The following is a 24,909-nucleotide window of genomic DNA, read 5'->3' as shown; positions in this document are numbered from 1 at the left end:
TGAAGTAAGAAACAGATTTTTCTCATGGAGTGGAAGATTAGTGAAATCTGACAGAGACAATGCAAGGTAACTTCTTTGCAACATGATTCTTTGCAGCATGGTAAAGAACTTTAAAGTGATGTAGACATTTCTAGCAAAGATTCAAATGACATTTCTAGCAAAGATTCAAAAGAACTCTAAAGTGATGTAGACATTTCTAGCAAAGATTCAAACGTTTAGGGCCTGCCTTAAACGTTACTGATGACAGTAACGTTTAAGGCAGGCCCACTTCCATTTCAGTCATCAAACTCAAAAGAGAACAGATGGACAGTCTGATATTCAGCCAATAATTGTGCCATTCACTGGAGACAATGAATTAAAAGTGGTAATTCTTCTTAAACATGCTTGATTGGTTTGAAATATTTTTATGATTAGAATCACTTAGTAAGCCAACTGACATGGTGTCTGAAACAAATTATTATGATGAGCGATTCTTGCAATCAAATCAGTGTCTGATCCCATTCTGTCAAGCTCAACTTCGGAAATTCATAGTGAAGAATTTATGGAGACACAACCAGGGCCGGCCATCTCGGGGTGCAGTGGGTGCAATGCACCTGGGTCCCACGATCGAGTGGGCACAGTCGGTATACATTTGCAGAAATATATTTTTTATTTTTTTATTTATTTTTCTAATTTTGCTTATAACTAATGGGATTTCTTCGACAGGATTTTAGGGCCTCCGGTAATAATAATATCTCTGTGTTTCTCTATTATATTGGGGTTTTTGCTTAACCCTTTCGATGCGTTTATGCAGTGCATAAAAATTAACAAACTGGTTAGTTTACTCAAAGCTCAAGACTCAGTATTTTGTTTTTTTGTGTATTATTTTTCAAAAGAAGAGGAAAAGATCAATCAACACGATTTATATATGGTTTTAATAAATGGAGAAAACTATCATCTGTAATTCGAAATCATGAGCTTCTGTAGGTCACTTTAATTCTTTTATTGCTTGGCAAGAATTATTAAAAAGGCTTAATTTATGTTTGACTGTTGACAGAACAAATCAAATTAATATAAATAAAGAAACAGAACATCTAAAATTACTATTCCAAAGAATTGTAGATGTAATTCTATTTTTAGCAAGTAATAATCTATCATTTCGAGGATCCCATGAAACAATAGGAATGCCGAATAATGGAATTTTTTTAAGTTTAATAGAATTATTAAGTAAATATGATCCTGTGCTAATGGATAATGTAAACAGAATTAAAAATACGAAAAAAAAGAATTGTGCATCATTTGGCGCATAGATTTCAAGAGGAAATTATTGCTGCATTAGGCAATGAAGTCCTTAATAAAATTAAAGATGATATAAAAGTAGGTATATATTACAGTATCCAAATGGATTGTACTCCTGACTATTTCTCACAAGGAACAAACCTCAATAATTATTAGATATGTAAATTTTGTAGACAAAAAATTAATTATAAATGAGTCATTTCTAGGATTTATTGAAGTAACTGATGTGACTGGTGAAGGACTAGCAAATTCTATTACTATTACTACGGGCAACTCCAGGGAGTCATTAGACTCATCGAGGGAGGCCCCAAATCATATTCATCACAACTATTTGACATTCATACAGTATCTATCATACCTCGCCTTAAACTCATTCACTGTCACAGCATCCACCACAGACTCAGGGAGCGCATTCCACTCATTCACTACTCTAAAAGTAAAGAACCCAGCTTTAACACCTTTACTAACCACACTTTTGCCCAGTTTCCATGGTTGTCCCATAGTCCTCCCACAACCAGCCCTGTTCTCAAAAATATCTTCTGAATTAATTTTATAGAAACCCTTCAGTAATTTGAATGTCTCAATCATATCTCCCCTCCTCCGCCTATCAACCAATTTTTGCATCCCACAAATCCTCAACCTGTTCTCATACGGTTCATTCCACAGACCTGCTATCATCTTGGTCACTCGCCTCTGGATCCTCTCCACCTCCTCCCCATCAAGAAGAAACCTAGGTGACCAAATCTGAGCACAGTAGTCTAGATGGGGTCTTATCAAGGCTCGATACAGAGGAACAATAACCTGCTTGTCTCTGCTTGTCAATGTATTCTTCAGCAACCAAGTGATTTGATGAGCTGATTTGGCCACTTTTGCAATGTGTCCCCTAAATTTCAATTCCTTATCCACCAACACTCCTAAATCTCATGCCTCATCAATTTCCTGGAGCACTGTTCCACCAATGCAGTAAACTGCCGCCAATCTTTTCACCCCAAAATGCATAACCTTACATTTTGCCACATTAAATTGACATCCATTCTCCTTAGCCCAGACCTCCAATCTATCCAAATCATCCTGCAAAATTTTGACGTCATCTGCATTCACTATTGCCCTACCCAACTTCGCATCATCCGCAAACAAATGAACTGTTCCTCTCAGATCCTTTCCTATATCATTTATGAACAAATTAAACAGCAGTGGTCCAAGAACAGATCCTTGTGGCACACCACTAGTCACAGGCCGTCTTGTGGACTCTACTCCTGAGTAAACCACTCTCTGATATCTCTCCGTCAACCATCCTCCTATCCATCTCACCAACCCTATGTCCATTCCCATATGCTGCAATTTACTGATTAGAATTCCATGTGGTATCCTGTCAAAGGCCTTAGCAAGGTCCAGTAGAATCACTGTAAACCCATTACCCTTATCCAGTTCAGCCGTCACTGTGTTATAATACGTGAGCAAGTTACCGAGGCATGACCTACCCTTCACAATACCTGCTGTCCCCGATACAGTATCCCATTTTCTTCTATCCAATCTTGTATTTTCCTCTTGACTATTTTCTCTAAGACCTTGATAATGATTCCTGTTATGCTGATTGGCCGGTAATTTTCAACAGCAGCCTTGGAACCACCTTTGTGCAGTGGAACTATTTTCCCCTCTTTCCACCCCCTTGGGACTGACTCAGTCCTGAGGCTAAAATTAAACAAAATAGTCAAGGGCACTGACAATTCTTTGGCCGCTTCACTTACGACACGAGCTGGTATACCATCCAATCCCACAGATGTATTGACATTGAGGTTCTGTAATAGACTAGTTACCTCTACTTCATTCATCACAATTCCAGTATAAGCTGTTGGTTCTTCCATTCCTGCAAAGTCACCACCTGGATGATATACTCTTGCAAAGTGCTCGCTCAGTAATTCCACAATATCGACTGATTCGGTTACCTCCCTACCCTCAGCATTTTTTAAGATCATTCTACCATGAGCATTTTTCCTTTTACTTGCAACATATTGAAAAAACTGTTTGGGATTCTCTTTAGCTTGCGTGGCCAATTTCCTTTCGTAATCTGCTTTTGCTTTTCTTACCACCCTTGTTACCATCCTGGCCTGAGCTTTATACTGTTCCTGCACCTGATGGTCACCCTTCTCCTTAAATTCCCTCCACAATTGTTTCTTTTTTTGCAGCTCAAGCTTAATAGTGTTATTAATCCATTTAACCCCTACTTGATTTATTATTCAGACTCTTGGTATACAGTCAACCATTGCCTCCTGCAAACAGTTCTTAACCACCTCCCATGGACTATCAACATCCAGCCCTTGCAGTTTTACATGCCATGGCATTGAGCCAAGCACACACCTAAGCTTGTCATACTTACCAGCCCGGTAATTCCACATGTACCCTGTCTTAATTGTAAATTCCACTCCTTTAGCCACCTCCCAAGTCATGACCTTATGGTCACTCTCACCAATTGGTGGCAACATGGTCATGTTCGTTACAGCCACATTCTCGGTTGCAATTACTAGGTCCAGCATTCTCTTCCCCCTGGTATTTTCCAATACATGTTGCCGTAGATAGTTGTCCTTTAATAACCACATAAAATCCAATTCCTTCCTCCCATGTGTCCTCTCCTCTTTCCAGTCAATGTTACCACAATTGAAATCACCCAGAATAATTACCCTCCTTCCGCTCATTTCTTCTATTTGCTTATGCATACTATCCCCACCATCCACTCCATCACCCGGTCTATAGCAGCACCCAATTGTATATTTTGTTCTGCTAGATTCTATCTCACACCAAACAGCCTCAAATGTGCTTTTTTCCCTATCATGCAGTTCAACTTCTATACTCCTTGGCTGAAGCTCATCAGCTATCATCAATAACAGTCCTCCCCCCTTTTTATTCATCCTGTCACTCCTGAACACGCTATACCCGTCGCATTCAATCCCACTAGCTTTATGATCTTCTGTCAGCCATGTTTCACTAATACCGACAACCTGTGGCCTGGAAGTGCCAACCATGGCCAAAAACTCTTCCTTCTTGTTCCTAATACTCCTGGCATTAGTGTACATGAATCGCAGAAGCCCATTTGTCCATCCCTACTTTGATGCCTTATACTAACTATCTCATTCTGATTTGTTGTCCGTCGTACTCGCTCGGGCATAATATACTCATTCATACACTTAATTGCCCCCCTAAAGTGCATATCTACTCCCCCCCCTCTTAATAAATCTAGTTTCCCTGAGTCTGTACATCCACTTCCACATCATTCATCAACACTCTTTCAAGTCTCCGTACACCAACTCCATTCAAATGCAACCCATCCATCTTATATAAGTCCTTTCACCCATCGAACTCATTCCACACATCCACAAATTCCACACCACTCTCCATGCATAACCCACGCATAAAGTCATTGGCAATTATGGCCCTCCTTCTAAACACTTCGCTGTCATACCGCGGTAAGATACTCACCATCCTAACTCTATCACCCTTCTCTTTTGCTACCTCAAACAACTCCCTCACATCCTCTATCATTTCCATTTTGTCCTCTTTCAAATCATTCGTTCCTGCCACGATTATCATCTCTTTCACCCTCTGTTTTTGCAGTCGAATAGATTTGCTGACGTCCTTTATGTTCGCACCCGGCTGGTACGACTTCGTTAAACTCTCAATTATTATGCCTCTTAATAGCGAATCCCCATACAGCACTCGCTCCTTCATTTTATTGACGTTTGCGAACATTCTATTATTTGCCGTCACAGACTTCCGCTGGTTATTTGTCGGTACGTTCAACACACATTTTTCCATATGCTCCAGTTGTCTTTTGGCTCTGTGTATCGCACCATTCAAACGGGCAATTTCGCTACTCGCATTTATCTCACCATTTTCATTATCGATCAAATCATCCATTCTTTCTGTATTTCTACCTTCATTTACATTTTCGGCAACGCTCTCACACCTATCTGGCACTACCACGCAATTCTCTAGCACACCGCCATTTTCTACATTCTGACTATCATTAACGATATCACTCTCGACACACGAAACATGCTTGAAGTCCTCATTCTCTTTACACTTTTTACACATAATAACTCCACTATCACTTTCTAACCAGACTCCCACCGCTCTTCGCAAGGCATACATCTCACAGACAGCACATTGCATAAATTCGTTTACATCAAAACTCTTAAACAAACATGGCGACCTGGCCGCCATTTTTTTCTTTATCGGTGCCATGTGTACGCTATCTTTTCTTAAAAATAATAATTAAAATAACAGAAAACACGCAAAAATTGCACAGACACACCAAGAAACAAAAAGCAAACGATACTACTTAAAATTCTAGTAAAATATCTAATATTAACACAAAATACTACTAATCTTTTCAGGAACTCTCGACAAGCCGACGATCTAATCAGTGCGACACCAATTCGCTTTTAAAAGAATAGGTGAACTTGATTTAGATACTATGAATTGTAGAGGGCAAGCATACGACAATGGTAGCAATATGAAGGGAACATATAAAGGCGTACAATCTAGAATAATTAGTTTAAACCCTCATGTGATTTATGTACCTTGCTTAAACAAATTTTTTTAATTTGATAATTTGTGATGCTGCTTCCAGTAGTATATATTGTAAAAAATTTTTCGGAATATTGCAACATTTATACTGCGTATTTTCTGCATCTACAAAAAAGGGTGGGAAATTATACAAGAGCATTTAAATAATACGTTTAAACCATTATGTGATACTTGATGGGAAGCCAAAATAGAAGTAGTCAAAGCAGTGTATACACAGTTTGAACAAATTTATAATGCCTTAGAAGAATTTATTGGTGCAATTAACAATAACACAGCAGTATCTGAAGCTAAAAGTCTACTAGATTCATTACAAGAAATGCCATTTATTTTAAGCTTATCAGTGTAGTTTACAATATTGTCAAAAATTAATAGTGTCAACAAACTACTTTAAGCAAAAACAATTGTTCTTGACTCTGCTTTTAATTTAGTGAATAACATTAAAAATGAAATCAAAAATTTAAGATCAAAATTTAACACATTTTCAGATGACGCAAAAATGATAATTTGAATATTTCCGAAGACTTCCCTGAAAAAAGAATTCGAACAAGAAAAAGATGATTTTCCGAACTAGCAGATGAGGTTTTACTAAACCTGGTAGAGGAATTTAGATGTCACTTTTTCAATGCTGTGATTGATACTGTTATTGTACAGATCGATGAGAGATTTAAAAATATACCCAATGTTATTTCTTATTTTAAATTAATCACTGATATAAAAAACATTAGAAATAAATGAACTAGAAAACCGCTCAAGGGATTTTATAAAATATTACAGTAAAGATGTAAATGAAGACTTAATCCAGGAAATTGATTTGTTACGAGAATTGATATTGGACCAAAAAAATGTAAATAACGTGCAAGACATATTGCAATATACATTAAATAATAGTTATAATGAACTATTTCCAAATGTGCTAACTGTATTGAAAATTTTCGTTATGTTACCAGTTATTATAGCAAGTGCAGAGCGTTCTTTTAGCAAATTAAAATTGATAAAGAATTATCTTCGGTCAAGTATATGTGAAGAACGCTTAAATGCACTTGCTATATTAAACATCGAAAAGGAAACTGCCAAAAATTGTAATTTTTCAGAAATGATTAAGGACATAGCAAAAAAAAAAAAATCGCATATTTAAATAAATAAAGGACATAGCAAAAAAAAAAAAAATCGCATATTTAAATAAATACATATTAAGCAATATACGTGTTAGTAAAACTAGGCCCCTAAATACTAAACCTATTTATTTTTTTATGTGCTTAAATTAATTTTTTTTATTACTTTAAACAATAATTAATTGTAAATAGTTTTTGTGCACTAGTTGGTGAGCCAGGTTACTTTTGTTTGTGTTAAATTTTTATTTATTTTAATTATTTAATACTTTTGTTTTGTGTTCAGTAAACATTATGCTAACCTGTTATATTTCAAATGTGTTTTTTTGTTTTCCTGTGCCAAAATCATTTACAGGCAAGGGGTTTTACAATGCGTTTATTTCAAATCCTTTAATTTTTACCTTTGAAAAATATTTTAGGGCCCCCGAAAGGTTTCTTGCACCTGGGCCCCTTTATAGAGAAGGTCGGCCCTGGACACAACACACGTTAGAATAATTACTGTACTTAGCATTAAGCGAGTAACAATCGACATTTCAATCTCTGTATTGAGGTGATCATCAGGAAAACATACATATGTACAAGATACAAGCTATATGATGCTACACTCTACAAAAGTAAAATGAATCTAAATGTTTGTTAATCATTTATCCTAGCATTGGAGCAATGTTCATTGGAGCAAATTGTTAGGGCTCTGGCTCAGAGGTGGTTGATGTGAGTTGTGTAGAATAAGGTTTATCAAATGAAATGGAGGAGTCAGCATTGCATTTTCTCAATCACGTTGCCACAAGCTCTTGGAGTATGAAATGATGCATCATAAACTGAGTAATTTCTGTAGAAGTGTAGGAGCTTGTGGCAACATGGTTGCAAAAATGCAAAGGTCGGGCTGCCCAACTCAAATACTGATTTCAAGGATGTTTTTTTTTATGATTTTATAATGATCATAAATTTTACCATTTAATTCCAGCATTCTCTGCACTATGTAACTTAAGGATATTTGTGGAGTGTTTGGTTTGGCAGAAACTCTCTCATGGAAATCAAAGTTCGAGTTCAATACATAATGTTATCCATTTAAGGCATGTATTGAACACATGCATTTGGATAACATCTCTCAACCTATAATTTCTAGTTGAGAGAATCCCCTGTGCACAACAGGAGAAATGTACCAATCTTTTTGGCACTCTCTTATCATGCATAAATTTATGTGTGCTGCCTGTTTCTTTGGTTTCTTTTCAATTTCATGTTTCTATCTTTTAATAAAATTAAAAGATAAAAAATTACCTGCTGTTGATTGATCATGAATGCAATTGTACAGCAACTGTATAAACTAACTAGTAACTAATATATGTTATGAACCTATTTAATATGTCCCATTTCTGTACTGGTACAAATGCTGTGCCATATAATTTGTTGCCATGTCCATAGTATCTACGAAAAATGGAGACAGCTATATAATTTATGCAACAGACTGTGTATTTATATAAAGTGAAATTGACAAATCCATTTTTAACTTTTTTTTTTGCTTCAGTTTCAATTCTTATATTCTTATCTATAATTATCTTTATTTGGTTATTTTCTCCTATTAATCAATCATTCCGATCAGAAGAACCAACACAAAGCAAAAATACAAGAAAGCAATGACAAAAGAACATAATAAATTTAGTTACTAAGGTGAAAGCAATAGAGAAGTCATATTTACCTATACAAGTTGCCAAAAGGTGTCTCACCTTATTATTAAATTCCTCTAGATTTAGAGAAAGATGTTGGAAGTTTTTTCCCACTTGGTTAGACTATAATAAATTTAGTTTAATCCTTTATCCAAGTGTAAGCAAACAAAGTTTGCACCTAAAGTATCTTCAGGATCAACAACCAAAAATTGTATCAAATTGAGCACTGCAAGGACCTCATTAAAACCACTTGTAAGGACTCAGACTTCCTTGAAATGATCGTTTTTGGTGACGAAACGTGAAGTTTTGAGTATGAGCCCAAAACAGAGCGCGAAAGTGCTGAGTGGAGACCACCAGAAGAGGGGCAAAAAAAAGTCGCTTGGAGAAGTCAAAAGACGATGCTGATTTGTTTTTACAATTCCAAGGGCATTATCCACAAAGAATTCATTTCGCCTGGCCAAACGGTCAATGGTGATTTTATCTCGATGTTTTGAAGTGATTGATAGTGAGTTTTCATCACGTACGGCATGAATATCGTGATGCAGGCAGCTGGTCACTTTTGCACGATAATGCACCATCTCATCGTTCGAACATTGTAAGACAGTTTTTGGCAAAAACCAAGTTTGTGTGTTGGATCACTCGCCGTATTCGCCTGATTTAGCACCCTGTGACTTCTTTCTCTTCCCCCGACTTAATTTGCCGATGAAAGGAAAGCGATACGACACCACTGAAAATGTTCAAGCAGCAGTAGTAACCACAACCCTCAACAGTATCCCAAAAACCAATATGAAAAACTCACTTAAGGAATTAATTGATTGTGCCAAATGTTGTATCGAAGCTGAGGGAGAGTATATTGATTGAAATAAATTATTTGAATAATTATAATTGGCCTGTGTTCAAAATTTTGGTTTCTTTTTTGGACAGAGGGTGTAGAGGCTAAAATGACGTCACATCACTTGCCTTAGTCTGGGTAGTAACCCTTCCCATAATTTCAACCTTTATTTATCCTTTCAGACATGTACAATGCTATGCATTATGGGAAGGGGTCCCTACCCAGACTAGTTTCAACCTTTATTGAGGTCTCATCAGTTGGAGCCGGGATCCAGTGTACTATGAAATCATAGAAATATTCTGGATGAATTAAGAAGTCCTATATTAATCTTTAATTTTCCAATACACTGTATTTTGAAAGAATACAATCAGTGGGAGCCAGACCCTGAAGTGATACCAAGGTTGAAGTAATGTAGAAGTCATATTTCCATATACAAGTAGCCAAAAAGTACCACACCTTATTACTAAAATACTCTGGATTAGAAAGAGATGTTAAAAATTTTTATGGGATACTAAGGCAATTGATGCAAAGTCATCAGCCGCTTCATGATCCAACCTTTTCACATGGCCTGGTCATTACAAACTTTGCTTGCTTACTGGGATAAAGGATAAACCAAAAATATAATTTCTTGACACCTTTAATTTATAGTGTAACCAAGTGAAAATATTTTCAACAAATGTACAATTACATGGTGCTGTTTCAGGAGTCCAGTGACATTAATTAATCTATTCAAGAACTGGTAAATTGAAATTGATTATTTGAAGGCTGGATAATTGAGAAATCAGTGTGAGATAAGATAACTGAAAAGTGTAATATCAAAATTATATTCTGCATCTAAATCCTAAAATTACAGGATCCAGAAGTGTAGCTCAACATAAGACGATAAAAGAGGAATAAAATATTACCCTGAAGTAAGGGAGGTAATCAAGCAAAGCCTGATTTTGAAGTGTGCACCTGGCATATGATAACACAACATCAATCTTCACAGTACTTCTATCCAGAACTTCCCTGAAAATAATATGATAGTTATATATTAAGCAATTCAACACTACAGTTTAATGAACATTTGAATATCAGAATATAGTGAGTTACATGATCCAACCTTTTAATATTAGGCATGGTTTGGAGGCAGAAAGTGACTGAATACTAGAATGAGAAAGGAGGAAAAAGATCCAACACAGAAACATCTAAGCATATTCTGAAATCAACAGCAAAATAGCTTGCTAAAATCAAATGTTGTGAAACCCAAGATAAAAGGTGGAATTTAGATCTTTCCAGATGGACAGGTAAAAGGGATCAGTTATTAGGATGTCAGGTGTAATTTGGTATTGTTATTTTATGGCATCTCCATGGAGTCCAAAGACTCATTGTTGAAGACCCAAATTAACCATTATACACACAAATCCTATCATACCTCTCCTTGAATCCATTCATCATTTGGCAACTCATAACCAATTTTGGTAGTCGATTCCACTAACTCATCACTCTCCATGCAAAAAATCTAGTCTCACACTCCTACTAACCATACTCTTACACAACTTCCACAGATGGTCCCTAGTTCTCTGACTATTTGTCATATAATATATATATATATTGAAAAATTTCACTTGTATCAATTTTATAAAACCTCTTTAATATCTTAAAACTTTCTGCCATGTCCCCTCTTTTCTGAATATCAACTAAACTTTGTAATCCACAAACCCTCAACCTATCCTTGTAGGGAGTATTCCAGACCTGTCACCATGTTGGTCACTCAATTTCTGAATCCTTTCTATCACCTCCTGCTTCCCACAAAACCCAAGTGACCAAACCTGTGTGCATTAGTCAAGATGTGAATAAGTTACTAAGACTTACCATATACAAAGCCATGCTGACCATTATACAGTATCGCATCCCTATCCACCCACTGTTGTGCGGATTTTACCTTTCACCAACTTATTCAACACTTTAAATTAAAGATACCAAGAATCCAAATTAAACATATTTGGTTGTTTGAAAGTTAAGCATAAAAAATTTATTGTTTAATACTGACCATATACAAATATTTTAACATTCTTTGCCTACCAGTTTCGCTAGCAAACTGTCTAGCTTTTTTCAAGGCTTTGACGGAAAAGTATAAAAAATACTAGTAAATGCAAATTGAAAGGAACATAAAAACATTATAAACACTCTAGTAGCTAAGGTTGCACGATCACGTGACAGAGACTGAGTGGACTTATTGTTCTTAATCATTATCACACATGCGTGTTTGTTGTTGTAAATGCATAATGTGATTACTAGCCAGCTGTAGTTCAGATGGATTTAGGGAGAGGATGAGGTTTTTCCATGAACTGTTAAGAATAGTACCCTGGTTTCTGTTGAGATTTCCACCAGTTTTTAACACTACTGCAGCTTCCTTGAATAAATGATGTCTATAATCGTCGTCTAAATATGGCATGGAGCTATTTTGTCACTCTATCGTGTGGTTAGACATACAGAAATGATGTGCTAAGCCGGAAGAAATACTTCTGTTGTGGTTTACATCACCAACATGCTCTCTCTGTCTGATCTCCAAACTCCGTGAAGTTTGTCCGATGTAGGTGAGACCACAGGAGCAAGGAATGTAATATACTCCTGGATATTTGTAGAATGGCACCTTGTCTTTTGGTGATCCTAAAAAATGTTTGATGCTGGTGGTTGGTTTGAAGATCACTCTAATGTTGTGGGCTTTTAGTATTCTGGCTATTTGATAAGAAATTGACTTGATGAAGGGAATCACTACAGTAGAAATGTGCTGGAAGTTTGGTTCTTCTTGTCTGGGGGTTGTCACCGTATAGATATTTTTTGATGATGTTCGGAGGGTATCCATTTTGTGATAATGTTTTGGCTATTAGTGAGATTTCAGTCTGTGTATCCTCCTCTTCTGATATAAACTTACGTGCTCTGTTTTTCAACATATGGATAATGCTTAGTTTGTGTGTCTTGTGATGGCTAGAAGTATAATGAAGGTATCTTCCAGTGTCTATCGGCTTTCTGTAAATAGATAAACTGACACTATTTGATTGTCTTTTTATCAAGATGTCTAGAAAATGCAGATGGTTGTTGTTTTCAACTTTCAGAGTGAATTTTATCTTGTTATGTGGAATTGATTTTATTCACAAACGATTTTAGGTTTTCTAAGCTATCTTGCCATATAATGAAAATATTGTCAACATGTCTCCACCATATAGATGGTCTAGAGGAGATTGTTGAGAGAATTTCTTTTTCAAGTTTTTCCATGAAAAGGTCTTCTAATTGTTGGTGTATGGTGTTATTAACCTTGAAGAAATTAGGCTGAAGGCAGTGTTTAAACATCTGTGTGATGTCTAGAGGAAAGAGGTCTTGAATGATGTTTATTACCTCTTCTACTGGTACATTGGTGAAGAGGGGACACAATATCCAGACTGGCTAGTATGTCTGTTGGTTCAATCTTAATGGCTTGGAGTTTAGTTACAAAATGCTGACTATTCTTGATATTCGTTTTATTTTGGAATTTATTTTATTTGTTTGTGAATAAAATCAATTCCATACATAACAAGATAAAATTCACTCTGGAAGTTGAAAACAACAACCATCTGCATTTTCTAGACATCATGATAAAAAGACAATCAAATAGTGTCAATTTATCTATTTACAGAAAGCTGACAGACACTGGAATATACCTTCATTATACTTCTAATCATCACAAGACACACAAACTAAGCATTATCCATATGTTGAAAAATAGAGCACATAAGTTTATATCAGAAGAAGAGGATACACAGACTGAAATCTCACTAATAGCCAAAACATTATCACAAAATGGATACCCTCCGAACATCATCAAAAAATATCTATACAGTGACAACCCCAGACAAGAAGAACCAAACTCCCAGCACATTTCTACTGTAGTGATTCCCTTCATCAAATCAATTTCTTATCAAATAGCCAGAATACTAAAAGCCCACATCAGAGTGATCTTCAAACCAACCACCAGCATCAAACATTTTTTAGGATCACCAAAAGACAAGGTGCCATTCTACAAATATCCAGGAGTATATTACATTCCATGCTCCTGTGGTCTCGCCTACATCAGACAAACTTCATGGAGTTTGGCGTGGAGATCAGACAGAGAGAGCACGTTGGTGATGTAAACCATAACAGAAGTATTTCTTCCAGCTTAGCACATCATTTCTGTACATCTAACCACACGATACAGTGTCAAAATAGCTCCATGCCATATTTAGGCAACGATTATAGACATCGTTTATTCAAGGAAGCCGCAGTAGTGTTAAAAACTGGCAGAAACCTCAATAGAAACCAGGGTACTATTCTTAACAGTTCATGGAAAAACCTCATCCTCTCTCTAAATCCATCTGAACTACAGTTAGCTAGTAATCACATTATGCGTTTACAACAAACACGCATGTGTGATAATGATTAAGAACAATAAGTCCACTCAGTCTCTGTCACGTGATCGTGCAACCTTAGCTACTAGAGTGTTTATAATGTTTTTATGTTCCTTTCAATTTGCATTTACTAGTATTTTTTATACTTTTTCTTCAATGCCTTGAAAAAGCTAGACAGTTTGCTAGCGAAACTGGTAGGCAAAGAATGTTAAAATATTTGTATATGGTCAGTATTAAACAATAAGTTTTTTATGCATACCAAGAATCCTTTATCCAAGTGTAAGCAAACAAAATTTGCGCCTGAACTATTTTCAGGACTGGGGCAACTCATATATTGAAGCTAATGACTTCACATCACTTGTCTTAGTATTCCATAATGCAAAGCGCATATCCTTATGGGTATGTATAATATAATATGGGTATGTATAATATAGTATGTATGATCCTTCCCATAATGCTACGTATTATGGGAAGGGTCACTACCCAGATCGGTTTCGAGCTTTTACTGAGATCTCGTCAGTGGGAGCAAGACCCAGAGGTGATACTAATGTTGAAGTAATGCAGAAGTCATATTTTCATATACAAGTAACCAAAAGGTGTCATACCTTATTATTAAAATACTCTGGATTAGAGAAAGTTGTTGGAAGTTTCTTTAACAACCACTCCTGATATATTAATTGGTCTGAAGTTTGCTACCTCTTTCTTGGAGCAACAACTTACCCGCTTTCCACTCCCTTTGAAACAAACTGTCAGAGCTGAGATTTAGATTGAACAAATACATCAAAGGCAATGCCAATTCTCTTGCATATCAATGTAGTACATGGGCTGATATGCCATCAAGTCCCACAGCCGTGTTCACATTCATATTTTTTTTAAGATGCTGAACATCTCCTGTCCATCTTCCTCAATTCTAATATGTGTTTCTGTAACATCAGAAATTATAAAATCTCCACCTGGATGATACACCTTTGCAAAATGATCACTCATCAACTCAACTATTTCTTTTGGTTCAGTAACCTTTCCACCATAATCATTTTTCCTCTTACTTGCTATATAATGAAAAAAACTCTTTTGGGTTTACCTTGGCCTTGATTTGGCTCTTCTTACCATACTAGTCACTCTTCTTACTTGCACTTGTACTGCTCATGAATATGCTGATCACTTTTTTCTTTATATTTCCTCCACAATGTTTTCTTTTGTTTTGCAGCTCTTGCTTTATATCCTGACTCATCCACTTAATTCCAACTTGGTTTATCTTTCTGATCTTGAGGATGCAATCTGATACTGCTACTCTCAAACAATCTCTGACCACTTGCCATGCACTACTGATATTCTTTCCTTGTAACTTCTCAAGCCATGGCACTGTTCCAAGATGATGCCCGAGTCTCTCATAATCACCAGCCTTATAGATGAACATTAAACCCCTTCTTGACAGAGAATTCCACATGTTTGGCAACTTCTCAGAACAAGACCGCATGGTCACTCTCCCCGATTTGGGGCAGAGTGTCTACTTTGGTTATGGATATATCTTCTGATGCTATTATCAGATCCAACACTCTTAAACCCCTTGTCCACTCTATAACATGTTTCATGTAATTAGCCTTAAGCAACTGTATAAATCCCACTTCCATCTTGCCATCCCCCCTCCTTTCCTCCCTCCAATCGAAGTCCAACTAGTTAAAGTCTCACATAATAATTGTTGGGCATGCACTCATTGTACTAATTCAATGTAAATGCTAATACATGGCATTTATATTTTCCTGTGAGTCCCCTGGTCTACAGCGGCACCCAACAATGTATTTTGTCCTATCTATCTCACACCAAACAGCCTTAAATGGACCATCTCTCTCAGACCTAAAATCCTCTATAACTTCTAATTCTGTTGGCTGTAATTTTTCAGCTATCATCAGCAATATCCCCACTTCCTGTCCTGTTCCTTTTATCCTCCCTGAAAATACAATACCCTTTACATTCTATCCTTGTAACTATATATAAGAGGGTGGCCTGAAAAGTTCTCGGCCTAACAATGAAAAACCGAATTTATAATTTCAAAATTATTTTTATTTTTCAATTTTTCAACATAATCTCCCTTGAGACTAATACATTTATTCCAGCGATGCTCCAGCACCATTATCCCATCCCTGTAGTGGTTCTCAGTGAGATCTGTAAAATACCCCCTCTACAGCTGCAATCACCTCTTGATTCCAAGAAAAATGATGACCAGTGAGGAAGAGTTTTAGTTTTGGGAAGAGATAGAAGTCAGAGGGAGCCAAATCTGAGGAATACGGTGGATGTTCCAACAATTCACAGTGCAGATCCCTTAAATTTTCCCATTGCCAACCTTTGTGGGCAGGTGCATTGTCCTGATGAAAGAGGATTTTTTCCTTCTGCAAACAGGTCTTTTCTCACGAATTTTTTCGTTTTACCCTTTTCAAGATAATTAATAAACAAAATGCCTTTAGCATCCCAAAACACTGATGCCATGACCTTTCCTGCTGATGGAACCGACTTTATTAACTAAACAATTGGCTTCTGTTCACTGTTTTGACTGTTTCTGGAGTGTAATGGTGAATCCAAGTCTCATCCATAGTAATAAATTGATGCACAAAATCAGTTTTGTTCTTGTTAAAACACTCCAAGCACTGTTGAGAGATTTCAAGCGAGTGCATTTTTGATCTGCTGTTAGCAAGTGCAGCACCCATCTTGCGCAAAGCTTTTTCATTTGCAATTCTTCATGCAAAATATATATCCTACATGTTCTTTTGAAATGCCTATAGTCTCAGCAATTTCATGCACTTTGACTTGCCAGTCATCCAATAACATATCGTGTACTTGATCAAAGATTTCTGGTGTTGTTACACTTTTTGGACGTCCTTCATGTGGATCATCTTCAAGGCTGGTATAGCCACGTTTAAACTCGGCAACCCATTTCTTAATTGTCGAAAACAAAGGAGTAGGAGTGCCCATAAACTTTTATGAACTTTGAATGAATTTCTTTTGGCGTTAAACCTTCTTTTACAAAGAATTTTATAACCGCACAATATAATTTTATTCATTTCAAGGGATACAGACAACACTTTCGCTTCGGACAACTTGCATTCGTGTATATGCATTTCAACATCCCTTTGTACCAGCAGTTACCCTTGTGTAATGTGATTACCAACCCATTCAAATCAGAAACCTGTGAAATCCCTGGTATTACATAATCATTACTGTACACATGCTCATTTATCACAGGGGTAGTGAGACAAATGCTTGATTTTATCATCCCTATAAAACATACTTAATAGAATGACTTGCAATTTCACATGGATGCTTATGACAGATGTACCTACTTAGAAAAAAAATGTCTTGCCAATAGTATTGCCATCTATGGTCAAAAACTTTTCAGACCATCCTCATAATTTTCAGTCAACCAGGTCTCGCTAATGTTTATAATTTTTGGCAAAGTTGAGCTGACCACTGCCAAAAACTTCTCATCCTAATTCCTGATACTTCTTGTATTTGTATACATGCATTTCAACATCTCTTTGTACCAGTAGTTACCCCCTTGTGTAATGTCATTACCAACCTATTCAAATCAGAAATCTGTGAAATCCCTGGTATTACATAATCATTACTGTACACATGCTCATTTATCACAGGGGTGGCGAGACAAATACTTGATTTCGTCATCCCTAATATCTCTAGTTTCTCTGGTTTTGCACTACTACACTCTCACATTAAACAAGATAAGGTATTAAAAAAAGAAATGTATTGTGGCATCTCATTAGAGCAAACACCTTTTTAAGAAACTTGCTAATAATGGTGTTTTGCTTTAATAAAACGTCCCAAACCAAAATCCATAGGCTTGGTATTGCTCATGTGCCTATTAGTCACCTTTCTCCTTGAATTCCTTCCACAATTTTTTCTTTTTGCATAGCTCCAGCTTACTGATGATATTCATCCTTTTAACTTCCACTTGATTTACTCTCCTGACTATAGGTATATAAGTCTGCCATTACTTCCCTCAAGCACTCCTTTACCACTTCTCATGCAGTATCAACATCAAGCCCTTGCAGTTTCACAAACCATGGCACTGATGCAAGTAATCTCCTAAGCTTGTCATAGCCACTAGTTCTGTAATTCCACATGTATCCCCCTCTTAACTGAAAATTCCACACATTTAGCCACCTCCCAGGTGAAGACCATATCGACCCAGACCAGGTCAAGATCATTCTCATCAAATGGTGGCAATGTGGTCATATTAGTTACAGACAAACTCTGATGCAATTAATAGATCTAGCACTCTCAAACCTGTAATACATTCCATCACATGCTGCCTCAGGTAATTATTACTTAGTAACTGCATAAATTTCATTTCCTTCCACCCATATGTCCTTACTTCCTTCCAAATTTATGTTCCCATAATTGAAGTCTCCCATAATAATTACCCACCCTCCACTCATTTGAGCTTACTTGTTGATGCATACTATCCCCCCATCATCCTTTACATCCCCTGGTCTATAGAATTAACCATCTGTAAGGCTACTATCTCACACCATATAACCTTAAATGTGCTATTTTCGCTAGCTAGCAGTTCAACTCCTACTCTCTTTGATTGCAGTTCATCGGCTATCATCAATAATACTCCTCGGAATTCGTTTCTCTCCATCTTCTCTGAAAATGCTATATCCTTTATATTCTATCCCACCAACTATATCATCTTCTGTCAGCCATGTCTCACTAATGCCAATAACCTTTGGCCAGGATGAACTAACTGATGCAAAAAAGAAACTTCCCCCCTTATTCTGAATGCTCCTGGCATTAGTGTACATAAATTGCAATAGCCTCTTAGGCCCAATGCTGTCCTTAAACTTTATATTAACTATCTTTATATATTAACTTCCTCTTTTCTCACACTTCTTTCTTTCTGTTCTCAGCTGAACCACTCACCAGAAGTTTTCGGTCCAGCTCATGCTTTGTCTTGTGTATTACTCTGTGCGACTTGTGCTAGCTCTCTCATTACGGTCAACACTTCATTATTTAAAATTGACATACTACTGTTTTTTCTATCATCACTTTTACTGTCTCTCTCTCTCTCTTTCAACCCTGTCTTTCTTCCATTATGCTGTCACCCACATTTTTGCATATATTCTCTGTGTTCTCCACTGCTTTCAATCGCTCGACTTGACCCACCGCACTTCTCACACTTGCTTTTGTAGCATTTTCAGCATACTCTCCCATCACTATCGCTTTCAAACCAAAAGTCTATTCATCTTCAGTGATAAGTACATCTCACAAACATTCTGCTTTGCATCAGTGCAATGTGCACACTACATAACTTCCCCTGTAGAATGACTTATATTAACTATATTTAAATAAAAATTTTAACTTAAATCTAATTATCACCACAACACAATCTAATTCTAATACAATGTTTAACTAATATCAGTATTTTTTCTAAAATAAACAACTTAGCTTTCAGAGCTCTCCAAACACAGGTCTGCTACGAGACACCACCTCAAATATTCCATAATATAAAAAAAAGTTTCGTCTAGCTCTTAATTGGATTATAAATTAGTTAAATAGCATGCTTGTTCCATAAAGGGGAACTCTATGTATTCAACCTAAATGGCTATAATACTGTAGACAGGATTACTATATAAGACAGAAAACTATGGAATACTTGTACTAATATAAATCAAAAAAAGTAAAGAAATGACCTACATTATATTTTTATTAACAGTAAAAACTACCTCAAAACTACTAAAGATAAAAATATGTGATCTATTGTTCCACTATCACAGATGTGCACTGCTTAGAAAGAAGTCAATGGACATCCCTGTGGTCAAGGTACATCGTGCAATGTAATGAGTAACGTGTTTGTAGCCAGTATAAATATTGGAGGGATATGATACTCCCAAGTCAGTGCAAGTGTGTCTGGGTGCAATGGCTGTAAGAAGGGGACTGATGGAGTTTGGAACAGGCATTGTGATAGAATGCCATATTGCAGGCCTATCTATTCGTCAAATTGTTGACAAATTGGGCCATGCCAAGTCAACAATCAGTGATACTATACTGAGATGGAAGTGCACGGAGTCAACCGCAAGTGCTATCCACAGTGAACACCCCACCACACTCACTGAATATGATGACTGTAGGGTGCTATGAAGGATAATATGTAAAAATCACCATTCCTTGGCTGACAGGTTGAATGCGAAGATCCAGGTATTGACGGAACACAAATCTGCACAAAAGCATTCAGAACTGAAGCTCACAACATGCGTTTCCATGATAGGACCACAATACTAAACCCAACATGCATCATCATCTTCAGTGGTGCAAGCTTGAAATGGAAGCAGATGGAGATGGGTTTGGGTGTGTCGGATGCCCGGTGTTTCTTACCAAGTGTGTAACTCCAACTATGAAATTTGGAGGTGGCAGTGGGATGGTATGGTCCTGATTTTCCTGGTTTGGCCTCAGACCTCTGTTTGTGGTGCCACAAACAATGAACTCCAAGAGTATCTGAACATTCTAGACAATGCAATACTTCCTACTTTGTGGCATTTCGATGAAACTGACCAATGTCGCTATATATAATATAATAAGCCTGTTGCTGTAACTCCTTGATTTGTGGACATGAATGTCACCACACTTGAATGGCCTCCACAGAGCCCTGATCTCAATCCCAACTGTGGGATGAACTGGAGCATTGGAGGAGGTCAAGGAACTTCTGCTCCATAACTATCCAGGACGACATTACATGCCAACAGGAAGAATGGTCCAAAATTCCCAATGATTGTGACCATGTGCTTGTGGAAAATATGCCCCATAGGATTGCTGCAGTCATCACAGTGAAAGGAAGTCCTACATCTTATTAAGGTGGGTGCCATGGCTGTTTGTTACTCACTATGGTGCCCATTGATGTCTTTCCAAACAGTGTAGTTGGATGCACACTTCAACTTATTTAATGATATAAGCTGTAAAGACGGCATAATCTGAAAACAGTAGCCAGCATAAGAATAATTCTCATAGAAAGGATTAGACGTTGATTATACATGCTTATTAAATAACTTAAGGAATTACAACATACAAAGGATATAAATTAAATTCAACTTTAATCTATATTTCCAATATTTAGGCAACATCACGTTGCCATCTTCACAGGAACTTGAAATAAAGACACATGCATGCAGACACCATACACAGTAAATGAGGATGAAGCAGGAAATTATTGTTTCTCCTAAAAGTTCTGATGGTGCCCCCTAGCAGGCTATGTAGATATTCTTGGCTGTTGGGCTGAAGGTCTTCTGATGCAAGTCTCCCAAATTTGGGGCAGTCTCATGCAACCAAATTTGTTGAGGTTTGGCATGTTTCTTAGGGCTGAGGCTGACTCCATGAATAGCCTTTCACATATGAATTTACTACAGTGTATTACCGTGACTTTCTTCCACCGTATTCTGTGGCGTGTATCCAGAGCATGGTCTGCAAGACCAGAGTGGCTGTACTGGTGAAACCGGATGTAGTCCTTGTGTTCTGAAATTCGCTGTCCTGCCTGTTTGGCCAAAGTAGGACAGCTTACAGCTGCAAGGGACCTGGTATACACCAGGTAGGTCTAGAAGAAGTGATTGGTCTTTAGTGGAGTGGATAAGGGACGGCAAATTTTCTATATGGTCTGTAACACAAGGTCAAGTCATGTTTTTTTAGGATTTTGGTAATTTTTTCCGAGGTGCCTCGGATGTAGGGAATGGTGATGGATTTAGAGTAATCCTTGTTGTGAGGGGGGGGGGGGGTACTGGTTTCAATATTTTTTGGATTTTTTTTTTTGTGTCGGGGGGGGGGGTTAGCCATTGGCTGAGAAAGTGTTGAGGATGTGGTTTAGTTCTGTGGTTAGGGCATTGTCATTTGAACAGATAAGTTTAGCCCTGTTATGTAGTGTCTTAATAAATCCATATTGTTGTGAGGGGGGGGGGGATTGTTGGTGAATGTATCTGCCTGTATGGGTGGGTTTTCTATAAACTGAGAAAACCAAGGTTCCATCAGGCTGGTGGGTGACTAGTGTGTCTAAGAAAGGGAGGCTGTTGTTTTTCTCTTTTTCCAGGGTGAACTTAATTTTAGGGTGTTGGTTGTTTAAGTGTGTTAGGAAGGAGAGGAGTGTATCAGAGCCATGTGATCAAATAGCGAACACATCATCAACGTAGCGAAGCCATATGGTTGATTTTTGTGCGGCAAAGTTTAAGGCTTTCTCTTCAAAGTCTCCATAAAGAAGTTGGCCAAGGGTGGGAAGAGTGGTGAACCCATGAATGTCCCCTCTATTTGTTTGTAGAATTTTCCTTGCCAAATGAAATAGCCTGAGTTCGTTGTAAACTGAAATAGGGTTGAGATATCGGGAGGAAATTTAGCTTGGATTAGCTCTAAGGGTTTTTTTTGAGTTGGACATTTGTGAATAAGGAGGAGACGTCAAACTGACCATTATGTCAGTATGTTGGAGTGTAAGGTTTTTCTATGCTGGCTTTGAAGTAGTCTGGGTTTTTTTATGTGTGTTGCCAGTATAGTGTGTGAGCGCTTTGGCCAAATGTTTAGCAAATTTGTATGTTGGGGAATCAATGCCATCCACTATGGGACGTAATGGCACATTTTCTTCATGTATTTTTGGGAGTCCATATAAAAGGGGGGGGGGGGGTATGAAGTTAAACGTTTTAATTTGTTAGTGACCTTCTTAAGGAGCCTGTGGAGTTTTCTAATTTGTGAGTTGGTGGGATTGTATTCAATAGGGAGGTAAGTAGCCCGATCCAATAATAGAGCATTAAGCTCTATTATTAGATCTATTATAAGTATTATCAGCTTTGGTAATTACTATTTCTTTGTTTTTCTTCAATTCCTGCAGAGATTTATATTCCTTATTGGATATGTTGTTTTTTGGTGAGAACACAAGCCACATCCAGTCTAATATTGTTGGCGATGTGGTTTGGAAGGTGGCGGATCCTGCGTTCGATTTGGATCATTATATCCTCAGCTGGTAATTTTCTGGGAGCAATGGCAAAGTTGTGGCCACTTAAGAGAGCGTTGAGTGCTTCAGGCTTCAAATGAACTGAAGAAAGGTTGACTACAGTGTCGGTAAGAAGTTTTGGTTCGGAGGTAGAGTTATTTTTTTAATTTCTCAAATTTCTTGATATGTCAACCTCTTATTTTTTAAATTCTTTATCCGCAGCAGTGCACGAGATGTTGTTTAAAACTGACCAAAGGTCATGGTTTAACGTGCTGGAAAGCTCCTTCAAGTACCCCGAATAGCTATGTTTGCATCAACTAGGAGAAAGCGAGTGGCGGCAATTTGTTCTCATAGCAGAGCTTGTCTGGTGCGGTTATAAATTTGGAGAGCCTATAACTGCGCCAGCCTAGCTCTGCTACAAGAACAAATTGCCGCCATTCGCTTTCTCCTAGCTGATGCAAACTTAGCTATTCAGGCACTCGAAGAAGAGCTTTCCAGCATGTTAAACTATTAGCTTTGTCAATTTTATACGACATCTCGTGAACTGCTGCAGATAAAGAATTAAAAAAAGAACTCGACCTCTGAACCAAAACTTCCTACTGACACTGTAGTCAACCTTTCTTCAGTTAATTTGAAACCTGAAGCACTCAACGCTCTCTCACGTGGCCACAACTTCACCATTGCTCCCAGCAAATTACTGGCCGAGGATATCATGATTCAAATCGAACGCGGGATCTGCCACCTTCCAAACCACATCGCCAACAATATTAGACTGGATGTAGCTTATGTTCTCACCAAAACAAGACCACCAAAAACCAACATATCCAATAAGGAATATAAATCTCTGCAGGAATTGAAGAAAAACAAAGAAATAGTAATCATCAAAGCAGATAAAGGTCGCCGCAGTAGTACTTAACCAAACAGATTACACAGGTAAGCTTAATGCTCTATTATTAGATCGGGCTACTTACCTCCCTACTGAATACAATCCCACCAACTCACAAATTAGAAAAACTCCACAGGCTCCTTAAGAAGGTCACTTCTTGGCCTTTAGTTCCCCCCACATACAAATTAGCTAAACATTTGGCCAAAGTGCTCACACACTATACCATCACACATAAAAAACTCAGCCAACTTCAAAACCAGCATAGAAAACCTTACACTCCAACATACTGACATAATGGTCAGTTTTGATGTCTCCTCCTTATTCACAAATGTCCCTTATTCACTCAAAGAAACCTTAGAGCTAATCCAAGCTAAATTTCCTCCCGATATCTCAGCCCTATTTCAGTTCACAATGAACTCAGGCTATTTAGTTTGGCAAGGAAAATTCTACAAACAAATAGAGGGGACAGCCATGGGGCTCACCACTCTCCCTATCCTTGGCCAACTTCTTTATGGAGACTTTTGAAGAGAAAGCCTTAAACTCTGCCCCCACAAAAACCAACCATATGGCTTTGCTACGTTGATGATGTGTTCGCTATTTGGCCACATGGCTCTGATACACTCATCTCCTTCCTAACACACTCAAACAACCAACATCCCAGAATCAAGTTCACCATTGGAAAAAGAGAAAAATAACAGCCTCCCTCTCTTAGACACATTAGTCACCTGCCAGCCTGATGGCACCTTGGTTTTCTCAGTTTATAGAAAACACACCCACACAGGCAGATACATTCACCAACAATCCCCCCCCCCCCTCACAACAATATGGAGTTATTAAGACACTATGCAAGAGGGCTAAACTTATCTGTTCAAATGACAATGCCCTAACCACAGAACTAAACCACATCCTCAATACTTTCTCAGCCAATGGCTACCCCCCACCTCCCAAAAAAAAAAAAATCCTAAAAATATTATTATTTTTATTATTACGTGACACCTCCAGGGAGTCCAAGGACTCATCGAGGGAGGGCACTTGCTCTACCAATCTCTGTCTCCACCACTCAATCCACCAACTACAACTAACTGCAAACGCCATCTACTGCCCACCACCACCACCACTTTCACAGACAATCACAAACATCCATGCCCATGGCGGGATTCGAACCCGCAGCCTTTTGGC

General features: G+C 37.6%; 1 protein-coding gene across 1 annotated transcript in view; it reads right to left on the bottom strand.

Annotated features, from left to right (window-relative positions):
- Positions 1-24,909, bottom strand: part of LOC150105506 (uncharacterized) — a 226,707-nt gene that overhangs the window by 64,413 nt on the left and 137,385 nt on the right. Inside the window, exon 6 of the mRNA XM_090394222.1 lies at positions 10,373-10,475. Within this exon, the coding sequence (XP_090250348.1) occupies positions 10,373-10,475 (103 nt within the window). The remainder of the gene's footprint in view (positions 1-10,372; positions 10,476-24,909) is intronic.

The sequence above is a fragment of the Typopeltis vanoorti genome, chromosome 6 (genome assembly GCF_054136105.1).
Source record: "Typopeltis vanoorti isolate ZY-2024b chromosome 6, IOZ_Tvanoo_1.0, whole genome shotgun sequence".
NCBI classification, from domain to species: Eukaryota; Metazoa; Arthropoda; class Arachnida; order Uropygi; family Thelyphonidae; genus Typopeltis; species Typopeltis vanoorti.
Note: the sequence above shows the minus strand (reverse complement) of the source record. Positions and strands in the feature narration are given on the sequence as shown.